The following is a 16,084-nucleotide window of genomic DNA, read 5'->3' as shown; positions in this document are numbered from 1 at the left end:
TTACTTTGCCCCTTTCCCATTTTGAACTAAATTTAGATCCAGTATGTTTTTTAATACCTGGTGTATTCTAAATACTGGATTTATGTATTTGAAAACAGGATGGTGATCAAGAAGTCAGTTGTGGTAAAATCCACTTCAACCCTGTTCAGGTGGGATTTTCTTGCCTACAAGCATCCACAAAGGCTCACCATTTACTATCTGTTTTCAGTTTATATGAAAAGTAAGGACCTAATGGTCATTACGATTCCATTCACTCTTCCACACGTTTTTCAGTCACACTTTTTTACGCGTTTTACTCTTACTGTAATTACTTTCACAAAAACATAACAGAGGACTCCGCCGTCCTGTGTAGAGTTTAATTAGTCTATTTCAACTAAGGGAGTCTACCCTCCTGCGGAATTTAACTGTCTATTTTAGTTCAACAGAGGACTCCGCCGTCCTGTGTAGAGTTTAATTAGTCTATTTCAACTAAGGGAGTCTACCCTCCTGCGGAATTTAACTGTCTATTTTAGTTCAACAGAGGACTCCGCCGTCCTGTGTAGAGTTTAATTAGTCTATTTCAACTAAGGGAGTCTACCCTCCTGCGGAATTTAACTGTCTATTTTAGTTCACCTGATAGTGTCTAGAATTGTCAGGGTTTCTCTATACTGTACTATTTTAGGTCATTTGCATTTCATCACTCATTCCTTTTAAATGAAAGACCTACTCACTGGTTCTCTGTGTCCTCGGGAGTACCGTCAGCCGTCAGACCCCAGCCTGTCAGGGAGGGACCAGTCCCGGAAAGGGTATTAGTACTGTGGCCACAGATTTGTCTGGAATCTCACTCACCCACTGGGATCGTCAAGCGTCTTGGTCTCCGGCTCGAAGGACCATTTATGTTAGGTTTAAACACCAAACACTTTCACAATTCTGCACAAAGAAAGACACAGAGAAGTTAGTTCATTTTAACCTGCAGGTGAGAGTGTTTTCAGAGGCTGCTCAGTTACAATCCTCCACCAACACTCTGAAACAGCCCCTGCTCTCTCTGCCTTTTATTCATAAGAGAAGAGGCCCTGGTTACAGAATGTTCCAAGCACAAATAAGGGAGAGATGCACACTCATAATGATTAGAAACAGCTGCACTGACAGAATGTTCTAGAACATCCTGTCTCTATCTTGCAGCTCTTGTACATATAAGATATAATCACTCTGAACAGCAAGCTTCACTTCTATTAAAGTTAAAACATATATAATCATTAATTAACCCTAACACCAATATAATATTCTACCGTCCTTCTGCTCCCTAGACAGTAATACATATCAGACGCCCTGTAACTTACTCTTACGGGTTAATCTTCGTCCTCCTCCTCGTTAGCATCCACCGCAAGCAAAGGCATCATATGGGAAGGAGGAGGTGCGGTTTTCCCTTCAATGGTAATCAACCTTTTCCAGTGTACTGGAAGTTCACAAAACAATCCAAAAATCAATGTAACAATGAAGAATGATAAAACACCTATACCTACCGTGACCCAACCCTTAAGAGGCCTGGGTCCTAGATTTTGACCTCCCATCCTTTTCAAAGGTACCTGTAAAGGATGATGAGGATTAACAATATGGTGAAACACAAAAGACCTTTTTTTTCTTTTAAAGTTCAGAGTGTTCAGTTCAGTTCTCGGTGGGAGAGCAGCTACGACCACCAGTGAAAGAGAGGAAAACTCAATCACATCCGCCTCTTCTGTGTGATGTCCTGGTCTTCACTCACAGGTGTAGACTGACCTGGAGCTAAGTGGTCTCACCAGGGAATTATTCTGCCCCTATTGGTGGGACCACTGATCTGACGGTGCACCTAAGGTGTAGACTAACCTTTAGGTGTAAATGAACGCTTTCTCACCCTAGGGGATTATTCTGCCCCTTGAATTGGGTGAGAAAGGTCTTTTGGTGTGCTGGTGTTGTCCCTCAGATTCTGCTGGACCTCTGGCAGCGATCTCTGTGGTGCCTCTGCTGCTGCACACTGGCTCCAAAGATACCACGTGTCTCCTTTGCCCTTGACCCTCACCGCATGTGAGGTTCTCTCTGTGACCTGGAATGGACCCGTCCACCTGGGCTCTGACCACTTCCGTTTGATGACTTTCAGCAGGATCCACTCAGCTTCGGACGTGGTTGGCTGAGGTCCCTCGGTTGGTTTCTCTGGAACCTGTTTTGAGAAGTCTGTAACCAAAATTAAGTTGGTTGTCTGAGGTGTCCTGCCAGTCCCCAGCTGCCAGAGAGCGCTTTACCACTCCTCTCAATTCCTTAGCTTGATGCACAGGATGCAAAGAAAGAGAAACATGAGGAACAGCTTCATCTGACAGTAAATACCATTCTGCTTGGTCGGGTGTTAAATTAACTGTTGCAGCCACACCCTCAAGAGCCACATAAACATTTTTGGATGAAATAAACCATGTCTTACCTTCTACTGTTTCATTAAACAAATCTGGTACCATTCAGTGTGACAACGGTTGTAGAACAGAGTGACATGGGGCGGGTCAGGCGGAGAGGTGCAGGGGCAGAGACTTTGAATCCAGGGTTTCCACAGCTGACACACCGAGAAGATGCTGCTTGGAGGTTCGGTCAACAGTTCCCAGTAGATGTCAGCATATTCCTCTGCAACTGGCTGTAAAAAATATTCTCCATGCTGAAGCATTTGTCCACATGCCAAAGAGGAACTATCTGGAAAAGTTATTGTTAACCCATCAGTACCACACAACACTGATGCTCCCAGCTTCACTAATAAGTCTCTGTCCAGCAAATTAGCAGGTGTGCTGGGTGAACACACAAAAGTGTGAGTTACTCTCTGAGTCCCAATCTGAACAGGAAGAATTTATGCAGCCCCTGAGAAGCCCATCACAGAAACAGTCTTAGTAGAGAGCAGTGGTTTAGGAGGTTGCTGTGTTATGGTGGAATAAGTAGCTCCAGTGTCCACTAGAAAAAATTCAGACAGTTCTCTCCCACCTTTGCAGGCAACATGGGATCTGCTGTGCCCACGCCGCACAGTTGTAGCACACATCTCCCAGTGCCCTGCTGGCTCCACCCTTTCCTCTGGGTGCTCCACACCATACACCACGACCAGCCGACCACCAACATGCCATCCGCCTCCACGACCCGGGACACTGTACCTGTAATTATTAAAATGGATAGGGTGCAGGAGGGAGTAACCCCCCTCCTTGCCACTGATCAGTCATAGACATAGGGGTGTGTGCTGCTGGAGGAACAGGTTGAGCTGCAGCTAACATTACATTTTCCGTTATATGATTTTTCTCTTATTTAATTTTCTCTTTGGCCTCTTGCAGCTGCAATTTAAGGAGCTGATTCTGTAGCTGCTCTTTCTCCTCTTTTCTTTTTCTCTGCCTCCTGAGCTGTATGTAAAAGGTGAATTAAATGTTTTTCCCACTTTGTGAAGTCTGTTCCCTGCAAATCAGGATTATTTTTCATCTTTTGACACATGTCAACAGGAACTCCTTTTGATATGGCTTTTTAAACAGCTGTCCCACTCCTGTTGTGCTTTCTCTATTTCATTCATGTCAGAGGGCAGAGAAAACGGTCTGCCATGTACTATTTCTTTGAGAATACGAATTTACATCAGCGACTTGGTGTCACGTGATCTCAGACTCAGAATGTAGTGGGTGGAGTTATACAATGATGTACAGTAGGTGGCAAATGGAGTAAGACCAGTTTGATTTGGAGTTATTCTCATCCATAATTAACCAGGGACAGGCATTCGGGTCATGGCATCCCTGTTTCTTCCATTGTTTTCCTTAATCTTGAACCCCTAATGCTTTAGAACTTAGTTCTATTAGTTTATTTACAAAATGAGTTCCATTATCTGACCTTATAATCTGTGGGATACCATATGTGGGGAAGAAATGTGTAACTAGGTTAATCTATTACCACTAGGCAATACTTCTTCCCCTGTGTTTGCAACAAATTATGCATGATTTGCAAAAATTTTTTGCATAGTCAGAAAAATTTATAGTGTAGGATTAATGCTTTACCAGATGTGACATATTCCCCCTTTGACACATGGGTCTTCCCAATGTGTCACTGTAGCCGCTGTCCTTATTACATTTAAAAAGGAGAACACTATTTTAGGTAGTTGCTATTAATTTAAATAGTGCTTGGTTTAGTTCTTATTAAAAATTAAAAATAAAAACTCACTCACTGATGAACACAAAAAATGAAGGGCATATTATATTTTATAATCTTAGTTTATCTTACCCAGTTTTATAGATACACTGTACAGTTTCAGTCAGCTTTGTATTTAGTTCAAGTAACTAAAGTTTGTTTCAACTAACTCAAGTTTTCTCTATTTCAGTCCAGTCCAGTAATTCTGTTAAGGTTCATTTCATCTTATGTTAAGTTTGAGTGTAATTCGATCATTTTGAACCTGACTGGAAAAAGTCTAAACGTCTGTTAAAATCTTTTTGTTTTACCATAGACAACCGTTAATCTTTTCACATCCTTTTCCCGAGCTTACAGTTCTTCAGTATTTTTCTGCTTCACCACACTCAAGGCCAAGTTTGTGCAATAACAATTCTGCAGGCCACTAGCACAGGTTATACATTTATTTTATTTCCCACACCTGAATTCACACCCATTGAAATAACACACTCAGACACCGTTGTATTAAATTAAAAGTACCTGGACCAGGGAAGCTCTCATGTGATCTGACCACACACCGGGACGACTTCGGAACTTCTCACTGGGCTCATTGCTTTTATTAAAACACACATGAAAATGGGCAGCGCCCTGTTTACAGTTTTTTCTCACATATAGTCACTTACAAACTTTTCCTGCCTACCATATTAGGACATGTTCTTGTCTCCCAGCTGCATCCCGTATCTACTGATATAAGAAGGGAGTACTTGGCCCGTTAATCTTTTCACATCCTTTTCCCGAGCTTACAGTTCTTCAGTATTTTTCTGCTTCACCACACTCAAGGCCAAGTTTGTGCAATAACAATTCTGCAGGCCACTAACACAGGTTATACATTTATTTTATTTCCCACACCTGAAGTCATAGCCCCTCAAAATGTAACTTTTACCTCCAACAATTTTGTGGGTAAACTTGTCATATAAAGTGACTTTCGTCACGGTATCACCGTATGATCATACTTGATCATACTACAACTCTTATTTTGGGAAAAGGTGCTTAAATAAACTTTTTGTCACAACTTTGTGAGTTGTTTAAAAGTTGTTGCAGTGTAAACAACGTGATATGGAGTAGATGTGATGATGTTTATGTCGCCCTATGTCACTCTAACATTGTCTTTGTGGATAATAATACCTAAAAAAAAACAAAACATAATGTTACATGGAGAATATGTGCAATATCTGTGGCACATTGTCCGAAAATAAGAGTTGTAGTATGATCAAGATAATGTGCTCTATGTGTGCTATGAGTTTGATGGCACTACAACATGCCATAGTAAAGTTATTGACCATTTTAAACATATTTTAATGGTAGAAAAATACAAAAAAGCTATTTAAGCATCATTAAAATGAAAGCCCATTATCAAAAGCTATTTGATTGATAGAGCAAACTGGTATTCATGACGTTTTTTTCTATCCTACATCTAGCAAAAGAGGTTTTACTGAATATTTGGCTACTTAGACAATAGTCTTTGGGAAATAACAATACTTTTTTTAAGTATTATTTTCCAATCCAAGAAATATAGTATGAAAAATGTGAGATTACATACACATAAAATGATTTTAATGACAATACACCTTCTACCAGCACGGTGGTAGGCTCATTTTGAGGAAAATACGATTGCTGTGGTTGCAGAGAGGTGTCGGTTTTGTAGGAGCAATGTTCTGCTGATGAGTTGTATGAGTATTGAGGAGCTTGAGGCAACAAAAATGTCTTGTTGATGTCAGAGGAGAAAGGACAGACTGGTTTGAGATAATGGAAAGGCAACAGTAATTTAAAAAAACAATGGCAGCAAAAGGCTCCACCAGTTGCCACATTTGTCAGCTAAGAACCATAAACTGAGCCAAGAATCCACAGGCTCACCAAAACTGGATAATTAGGGGTTAAAAAGTTGCCTAGACAGATGAGAGTCTGTTTAAGCCTCAACATTCAGATGGTTGGGTCAGAATTTGGAATGAATAACATGAAGGTATGGATTCATCCTGCATGGCATCAACAAGTCAGGCTGGTGGTGGTGATATAATGGTGTGTGTATGGGGGGGGGGTTCCTGGCACACTTTGGGCCTACTTCCAGCAGGATAATAAAAGGTGTCACAAGTCATCTCAAGCTGGTTTCTTGAACATGGCAATGAGTTCACTTTGCTCCATTGGCCTCTACAGTCACCAGATCTCAATCTAACTGAGCACCTGCTTTTCACGTGTTGGAGCAGAACATTTTCAGTATGGATGTAAATCTGCAGCAAATGTGTAATCCTATTGTGGCAATATGAAGCAACATTTCTGTTCAATCTATACCATGAAGAATTAAGGTAGTTCTGATAGCAGAAAGGAGTCCCGCCTGGAGCTTTAAAAGCGGACACAATAAAGTAGCTAGTTAGTGTATAGATTCCTGAGTGAACATAGGACTATACCTACAAAACATAGTGTAAGGTACAGGAAAAACTGTGTCTTGCAAATCTATTCACACCCCTTTATATTGTGTCAGTTTCAACCACAAACATTTAATGGCATTTCATGTGACAGACCAACACAAAATCATTTAAAATTATGAAGTAGAAGGAAACTCATAACAATTTTTAACAAAACAATCTGAAAAGTGTTGCATGCATTTATATTCAACCCTACTCCCTAGTCAATACTATGTAGAGCCACCTTTCTCTGCAGTTCCAGCAGCTTTAACCATCTATATATATTTTTTGAACATTTTCGCTCGTTCTTCTTTGCAAAATAGCTCAAGCTCAGTCAGACTGGATTGAGATTGTCTCTGAAGATCAGTTCTCAAGTTTTGCCACATATTTCGACTTGTATTTAGGCCTGGACTTTGACTGGGCCATGCTAACACATGGATATGCTATGACCTAAATCATTCCATCGTATCTCTAGATGTATGTTTAGGGTCGTTGTCCTGCTGGAAGGTGAACCTCCGCCTGCAGCCTCTAACAGGTTTCATCTAGGATGCTCCATCTACCTTTTCCAAGCTGAAATAAAGCATGATGTTGCATCTCCATGGAGATGGTGTTTTCATGGTGGAAAAGTGAACATGAAAAAGTTGATTACTTGTTCTTGCCACTGTAAGCAGCTTTCCAGTCCACTGTGGTGCTGGTGTCACTGTCCATGGTCCTGCAGCCAGTCAGTCTGTCACCATTTTTAATTAGAAGAAAAATCCATTATTAAAAGATGCTACAGCAGAACATAGTTATTATTCAAACATGAGTGCTTCAGTAGCTGCTTAACGTAAAAAGTGTTTTGTATAGAACTGACTGAGGTTTATCACTGAAGTAAACACCATATAGATCAGTAAAACCACCTGGAAACTGTTGCATATGATGTCCAGGAGCTGCTAAAAGAGGCTTTGCTGAAGTTTGCTGATATAACAAATTTATTTAATCACTTTAGACTTCAATGTCAATAATCTACCAGCAGGTGGATTTTAATGAAGCATGCATGCAGCTATCATACCTGTGGCTACAAAACGCTTTGTAGAAATACAATCCAATCTTTTAAAGCACGGATGGTGAGCCTGCAGACCACTGAAGCCCCTGATGAACAGCTGCTGATGGAGAAACGCATCTGGACACAGCAGCCACCAACCCGCAAACAGCTTACAAGAGTCTTTTTAAACTATGACCTCCAGATGCTACATGTGGTGGTGAATTCAACTCCTACATCCCGGCAGAACGGACGAAGATCGGGACGCCTCTCCGAACGACTCCGGAGCGAATCAGACCAATTAACTAACTGAGAGGAGATGACAGCTGGAGCTCTATACGGAGAACTTTAGCAGGTAGGCTAACTTTAACCTGTCAGTTTCATTCTACAACATGGAGAATTGTTTATAGATTACTTATGAAGACTAACGAGCTACTTAAGTAACTAGCTAATCACAAATAACCCCAAATTACAACTTTTGTTAAGATTCAGCCTAGTTGGCGGTCAACTACTTCCGGGAGGTTTCTAAGGCTACAGAGCTATGTGGAGCACGTGACAGCTGACGCTTTGATCTTCTGTGGGATGTTCTCTCGAGGGAATTCGCTCACCAATCATGTCTAATACGCACGCGTCTTGTGACGTAACGGATTGTGACGCATCAGAGGCACTCTATGTTAAATCTCTTGTCATTCTGAAAACACGTCACTTCAAGAAGAGTAGCAAAGCAGATCGTCCTTTTTGAGTTTTGGATCCAAAAAAGCTTTTTAAAATGTTTCAGTCAAGTGGACTAAGGAAGAGAAATATCTCCATCTCAATTGACAACGTGGAGGACATAATATTGCCTCGTTTGAAGACTTTATCACCGGCACAGTGGACCTTGCTTTCACAAGGTCTGAAGGATTCACATATTACAGGGGTTCTGGCTGACATACTTAGCGACATTTTTCAGCAATGTGTGGAAAATTCATTGAAAATCCTGATTCCAATGATTGAAGAGAATGTCGAGGCCTATGCAATGACTGATAAAATAATCAGTGTGCATTTAAACAGTTTGATTACAGCAGAAATGGCCAACGTTCTCCAGGTTTCACCAGAAATATGTCACAGTGGGAAGGAGTTAAACTCATTGATGGAAGAGGAGGTCTCTCGAAAAGTAACTTCTATTGCAAATGTGATCAGAAGGACCCCCGTTTATCCCGTGGAACCTGCCGTGTATGTGAGTGGCCGCTTTTCCAACCTAAGAAATCTCAACAAAATGGTTTCCAACACAGTTACATTTTTCCGAAAACATCTTAACAGAGCCAGCTCAAGTTGTGTTGACAGATACTGGAGCAGATTCATGAAGAAAAAGGAGGCCTTAAATCTGCCTCCACCAAAACCAAAGATTGCATTTGAACGTCCAGAGGAAAGTGTTTCTGCAGTTGTAACATCTCCCTTTTTTCTGGCCTTGGTTGGTGAGGGAATTACAGAAATAATAGATGATTCAGATAATTTATACGATGCCAAAACAGCAGACGATGTTACAGAATTTTGCCCGTCAGTAGATCCTTTCAAAACAATTCAAGTGGCAGAAGCAATTAGCCAAACTATCATTGAGGACCTTCATTTCTGCAAATCCGAAGGTTCAGTTAGACAGAAAGATGAGAAAAGTTCATGCACGCCACATTTTAACTTGAAAAATATTGTTGGTGATATCAGAAGCCTATTTTCATCAAAGCTCAAAACCGCTCCAGCTGGAAGACAACAAATAACCAGCAAACCAGAATTTTCCAGCTTTGCCAAGCAGCGGTTCAGCAGTATGGTGTCTTCATTGGAGAAATCATTGGATTCAAGTGACACAAAGGTGGTCAAACTGAAACATGACCCAGGTAGATCAAACAGACTCATGTGCTTCATGTTTCCTGGATGCGTTCCTGAGTATTCATCAGATGAGGAAAGCCCAAAACATCGAGACTACACAGAGACAGACCACATTCCTAAACTGGATTTTCAGTCTATCAAACCTCAGATTGACAGCCTGTGTGCAGAATCTACAGGGAACCAATTTCTAAATGACAAGATCAAACAGTTTGTAAAGGAACTGACTGATAAATTATACGCTCAAATCATGAGGAGCCATTATTTTCAAATTCCTGTTCCTCCAGAAGGAAAATATCTTTCAGATTCTGTCCTCTCTAGCAAGAAAGTAAGGGACGCTTCTGGCCAGATACAAGTTTGCCCTGAAGTCTTCTATGCCAGAGCAGAAGACGAGGTAAGGACATTTCTCCAAAGCATCTTTCTGTGGATAAAAAATCGGGAAACCTATCAAATAGGTGAAGAGGATAAAGTTTCCAGCGTGCTGTCAGAGATCGACGATCTGGTTAAACAAATATATGTCACATCGACCCAAATAATGTCTCCAGAGCCCTGTGAGGCACAAAATGAAAAAGACAGTAAACCAAATATTTCAAGTGAATTCGCAGACCAGTCTAAATCTGATGAAGCAGGCCAAGTCTCTTTAACATCTCACACTGATTCCTTGATTGTGACACGTGAAAGATTTCTCAAAAAGATGTCAACCAGGTTTACAGAATCAGGGAATATTTATTCCAGTTGTAATGATGAAGTTCAAACTAACATGTCAAATCAGGAGCTGATTGAAAGTGACGTGTCTGAGAACACAGAACTAGAGGAAGGTCTGGCATTTTTTGTAATGGGTGCAGTTTTAGACTGTTCAAAGAAAAATGGCGGGCCCCTTAGGTCCAAAGAAATGGGAAAGATCCTGTGTTATCTGTCAGGAGTGGATGATGTAGAAAAAGACTTTACTGTCAATATATACAATGAAAACGCTAAACAACTTGTTAGAGACATCACCAAAGATCTAAAAAACGAGTTTGGCTCCACTGAAGCGGTGTTGAAGGCTATGGTATCAGAAGATGGCCGTCCTTTTAAGAGTGCTGTATTGAGATGTTTAAAGATTTATTTAACATAAAACCCCCAAAATCTGCAGTTCAAAGGTTCTTTTCAGGAATCACAAAACCTTTTAGGAATGTTTTCCGAAAGCAGAGAGTATCTTCTTCTTCCCTGTAGATTACAGACCACAAACACGCACAATATCTGGCATCCTTCTGCAAAACAAACCATTAACATTTTAGTAATAGCTAAAATAACTTTGTATATGTGTAGAAATGATCTGGCATTTGATAACATAGACCAAACAAATTTCAGGAATAACTCCTATTAGCATAATATTTTCTAGGTCAGGACAACAAGGGTAAAAATCCCAGCCTACCTTTGATATTTGGAGTCTTTCACTTTGGGTTTTCGCCGGGTGCTCCGGTTTTTCCTATTAAAAACCATTTATGTAATTTTATTGGAATGTTACCTGTAAAGGACCTTACTAATATGTTCTGTACTTTAAACTGGTTCATAAGTGTTTATTATTGTTCCTGATTTCTAGCAATAAACTTCCAAACCGTTTCTACTGTTCTCTGAGTGTTTTTCCGCATGTGGGTTAATTCGGCCGTTAAAAACGATGACACTTAAGTGTTTCGATCTTATAATTTTGTTTGATTCCTGTAAAGTGTCTTCAAGATCTTTGAAAAGCACTAACCAGATAAAATGTATTATTGTTATATAGATAGATATGAAATTCAATTCCATTCATTTTGAATCTTAATTCTACATTTTCCTATCTGTTTCTGTTCACAAATAGATCTATAGAACAAAAACTCCTCCTATCTCAGCTCTTACTTTTACCTCATTATTTTTGCTCACCTGTCAATAATGATAAAAATGTATTAAAATAGAAAAATAAATTAAGTAAATGTTGATAAATATGCAGCAGTAAGGTAAGGTTTACATGTATAAACTAGCGGCTGTTAGCAATAAACTGCTAAAATAATAATACAAATAAATACTTCAGGATGACCAATATTATAAGTGGTGTCTCCAAATTAAACCCAAAATGCTTTTTTTAATGACTAAAGCAATCTAAAAGTGACTCAGCCCCTTCATGACAAGCATCTTTAGTACGTAGTAGAGAATCCTGTTGCTGTTAAAACTGGCTGCAAATGTGATTCTTAGCCAGCCCCCAGCTTCTGGTAGCGTTCCTGAAGAATTTTAGCTCAATCCTCATGAACAAAGGCCTCCAGTTCATTAATATGATCGAGTTTGTATGTTCATTAATTTCTGTTACTCTTTTTCTGTTGTGCATCTCTTCAATATTAATACAGCATAAATGTGACTGGACCAAAAAGGACATGCCAGCAGGTCAAAATTAAATATAAGAATATTTTGCAGACTGGTAAAGTTATGTTGACTATAAATGTACTAATGACTTATGTGGAGATATATTATGTGTGTACATTATTACTATGTTCATAACCAGTGTGGGAAATAAAATGTGTAACATGTGTTAGTATAAGACATTGTGTGGCCTGCAGAAGTATTTCTCACAGGAGAGGTGAAGTGGAAAATTACTGAGAACTGCAGGAGTGTGTGAAAATTAGAGATAATACAACTGACTGAGTTACTCCCTGCTTATATCAGTAGATACGGGATGCAGCTGGTGGACAATGCCTTTCTAAATATGGTCAGCCGGAAAAATGTGTACGTGACTATGTGTAGAAAATATTGTAAACAAGGGCACTGCCAATTTTTCGTGTGTGTTTTAATAAAAGAAATGAGCCCAGTCAGGAAAGGCAGAAGAAGTCTCGGTGTATCCTACCTACATGAGCTCTTCCCCTGGGCCCAGGTAATTGAACAACATACAGCTGTCTCCGTGTGATGTATTCTAATGTGTTGTGAATTTCTCCAGGTTACAGTCTTTTTGTTTGAGGCCAGTTGCTTCTAGCTAAGGCTTTTTTATTAGCAAGAGGGTTTAGATTATAATATAATATGAATTTGGCTCGAATCTTGTAAATGGTTATTATGTCATACAAAATAATAAACAAGTAATTGAATGACAATGAATATAAAACGTATAATGAGATTGAATAATAAAATAAATGACATAGTCGTTATCCTCTGTGTGAGCAATAATCCTGTCAGACGAAACTTACAAACTTCAGTGTATAAAACACCCATCAAACAATTAGGCAGGTAGCTACCACATGGCAGAAGGATTTTCAGAGAAAACAGTAAAAATGGAATGAAAATCAAGTGAATAAATTATTAATATAGTATTGAGGCAAAAGAAAGGAAAAAGAAAGTCATCAAGTGATTAAATGGAGACTAAACATTGGAATATTCATCAAAATCATCATCAAAGTTAACAAAGTTGTCAGAGTCAGACGAGCTGCTGGAAGGACAAGAATCATCTGTCAGGGCAGTAGTTAGGGCATTGTTTCTGATAAGGTTTAGAGGATCATTGCTGGACAAAGCTGTGGCTATCAACCTGGCAATTAGAGCGCTGTGAAACATCCACAAGTAAGACTTTCAAAGGAAGTCATGGCAACAATGAAGGACCTCCTTTTACCAAAAGTAGCTGTAAACCAATTGGACAAATTGTATACTCCAGAATACTTTGCTATCCAATGTGCTAGGGTAATAATCCATCCAGACCTCTGGTTGCTGATCCTTCAGAATCTGGAACAGTGACCCAAACATAGCACAAACACCACCCTTTTCTGGAAGGAATGGATTGCTAATAAGGGCAAATATTTGGAAGTACTTACAAATAAGGGACTTAGTATTTTCTAAGTTTGTCATTGTATTACCAATGACAAACTTAGAAAATACTCAAACGCAGTGGGAGAGTTTTTAGAGGCGTCTGGGGTGTTGAAGCACCCCCTCCGAGAGGTCTTCTGTGTGTTCGTTTATTCACAGTAAGCTGAAAGAATTCACACCCATTGAAATAACACACTCAGACACCGTTGTATTAAATTAAAAGTACCTGGACCAGGGAAGCTCTCATGTGATCTGACCACACACCGGGATAACTTCGGAACTTCTCACTGGGCTCATTGCTTTTATTAAAACACACATGAAAATGGGCAGCGCCCTGTTTACAGTTTTTTCTCACATATAGTCACTTACAAACTTTTCCTGCCTACCATATTAGGACATGTTCTTGTCTCCCAGCTGCATCCCGTATCTACTGATATAAGAAGGGAGTACTTGGCCCGTTAATCTTTTCACATCCTTTTCCCGAGCTTACAGTTCTTCAGTATTTTTCTGCTTCACCACACTCAAGGCCAAGTTTGTGCAATAACAATTCTGCAGGCCACTAACACAGGTTATACATTTATTTTATTTCCCACACTGGTTATGAACATAATAATAATAATGCACACACATAATATATCTCCACAGAGCCAGGGACCTTGGTGAGATGGGCACAGGTGTTCATCATCTGCAATCTTCTCCGGAGCTTCATAAGGGAGACGCAGCCTGCACTTTGTTGCCTGAGTGCTAGCCCCCAGTGGTAACTAGTCTGGCCCTGAGATTTACTCTGCTTTTTGTATCTCGTACGCTTAGTTCTTTGTACTCACTTCTGGTGTGGTCCTCCCAGGTTTCCTAGCAATATCTCGTTGACTGGGATGGTTATGGTCCCGAAGACCGATCCTGGGTGCCCCGCTCCTTTATCTGTGACCCCTCTATGATTTCGGATTACCTGGCCTCCTTACCCTCTATGCCTTCTGGTCAGGCCAGGTTGCAGGAAATCTGCGACCTGGCCTCCTGGTTCTGACAAGGACATCAGCTCTGATCCAATCTCTATTACCTTCCATACAACCTCCTCAGACCAAAATTGGCTGGCTGCCTCCTGAGGCTCTGGATCAACAAACATCTGCAAACGAACCTGCCCATACTCCAACGTGAGTCAAGCGGACCTCCGCACACAACTTCACTAATCGTTCCTAGTTAAAGGTTGAAGAAGAGAACGTGACTGAAACTTACCTCATCCATTCGGAAACTTCACCCGGAGAGATCCACTTCCCCAGGCTTCTACCATCCCCTCCTCTGGTGGCCTCCACCTTCTCATCCTCTGATTCCTGCCACTTTCAAGTCCTGATCCAGACATTCTGTTACCGATTCAATAAACAAACCTAAGAACTGTTTTTCTAGTCTTCTGAGTTTATCTGCAAGTGGGTCAGAGCCGTAAACATTAAGATGACAGAGACACATGTATCAACTATACACTGATGGTGGCCACAGATAAGTACAAGTAAGTGACAACAGTTTTTTTCTGTTGTAATATTTTAATCATTGTTTGTTGAATTGTTGTTTCCATTTACGCTTATTTGCAATGCATGTTTGTGACTTAAAAAACTAATTAATAAATTGATCTAAACACTTAAATATACCAAAACATTAAATATGACATTAAATATAACAAAGCAAAAACTAAGCAACTTACGTGGAAAATTTTGGTCAAATTGAATTTTTAAGTTATTTCTAAATTCCTACTACAACTGCAACTTATAGTTATACAGTTTTAAAGCATAAAGAAGCAGAGACAAAATGCATCTTACATTAATAATCCAGCTGAGAAACAGATCTTATTGGTTGATTTAATACATAATTTAAAGCAATGCTGTTTTAGCATTTAATTTTGTGTAGGCATGGAAAAAGCCAAAAGTGTCCCAACTGCCCCAGTGTGCCCTACTACTGCACTGGATTTGTATTGAAAGTGATAACTTGGATCTGAAATTGATGTCACACCCGAGTTGAGTTGGCAAGTTTGAAAAATAGTGGGGTTTGCTCATTACTGTGGTGCTATAAGCAATGCTAAAAGCGAATAACAATGCATTTCTTTCAATTTTATGCATCTAAACACCAGTGAACATGATTACAAACAGGTTGTATGGTACCATGTGTGAAACTGGTCTAATGTGATTCAAGCTGTCAAAAGTGCTAATATACCTACAATTTTCACTACAATTTATGAATGGCAGCAATATTGGATACTGAACAATATTCATTATGGCCGAGTGGGAGCAAAAATAATCTAAAATAATGTGGCTTTAAGGTACAAAACGTTTCATAAGTGTTCAGCAGTTTTCAGTGTCCATGTTGCTGAGCAGAGCCACCATATCAAGCAATCCTCCACCAATGAGTCATATAACACCACTGTTTACAAAATAACAAGACAGTGAAATGCTAAAAAGGAATGCAAATTTTTACATGTACTATTTAAATATATATAGGAAAAGATCACAAGCCACTTTTTATTGTGTTTAACATTAATGATAGATTTACTCATAACTATGTATGCCCATTGTTTTCCATTTCCTCTAAGATGAATATCCTGCAATTTTTATTAGTTCCTAGTTAGTGTATTTTAGCATGCTAATGTGCTACTCTCAGACAATAAGCGAATTAATGGCTGCTAAATATTGGTTTTGGGAAGCAAGTTGGTATGCTGGCACTTTTGTCCCCAACGAGACTGAAGAAGACTAGTACACAATCATTCCTTTATTATTAGAGAGAAATGTGCTGCCCAGTGTCAGAAAGCTTGGTCTCAGTCGCAGGTCATAGGTCTTGGAACAGGATAATGACCCAAAAC

The 16,084-nt window shown here is 39.7% G+C and overlaps 1 protein-coding gene across 1 annotated transcript in view; it reads left to right on the top strand.

Moving 5' to 3' along the window:
• Positions 1-14,057, top strand: part of LOC124863911 — a 265,902-nt gene extending 251,845 nt beyond the window's left edge. Inside the window, exons 2-3 of the mRNA XM_047358471.1 lie at positions 7,802-9,847; positions 13,891-14,057. Coding sequence (XP_047214427.1) covers positions 8,366-9,847; positions 13,891-13,908 — 1,500 coding nt within the window. The 5' untranslated portion in view covers positions 7,802-8,365 and the 3' untranslated portion in view covers positions 13,909-14,057. The remainder of the gene's footprint in view (positions 1-7,801; positions 9,848-13,890) is intronic.
• Positions 14,058-16,084: the final 2,027 nt, after the last annotated feature.

Source organism: Girardinichthys multiradiatus, chromosome Y (genome assembly GCF_021462225.1).
Source record: "Girardinichthys multiradiatus isolate DD_20200921_A chromosome Y, DD_fGirMul_XY1, whole genome shotgun sequence".
NCBI lineage: Eukaryota > Metazoa > Chordata > Actinopteri > Cyprinodontiformes > Goodeidae > Girardinichthys > Girardinichthys multiradiatus.
The sequence above is the reverse complement of the archived record's forward strand: the minus strand, read 5'-3'. Positions and strand labels throughout refer to the sequence as shown.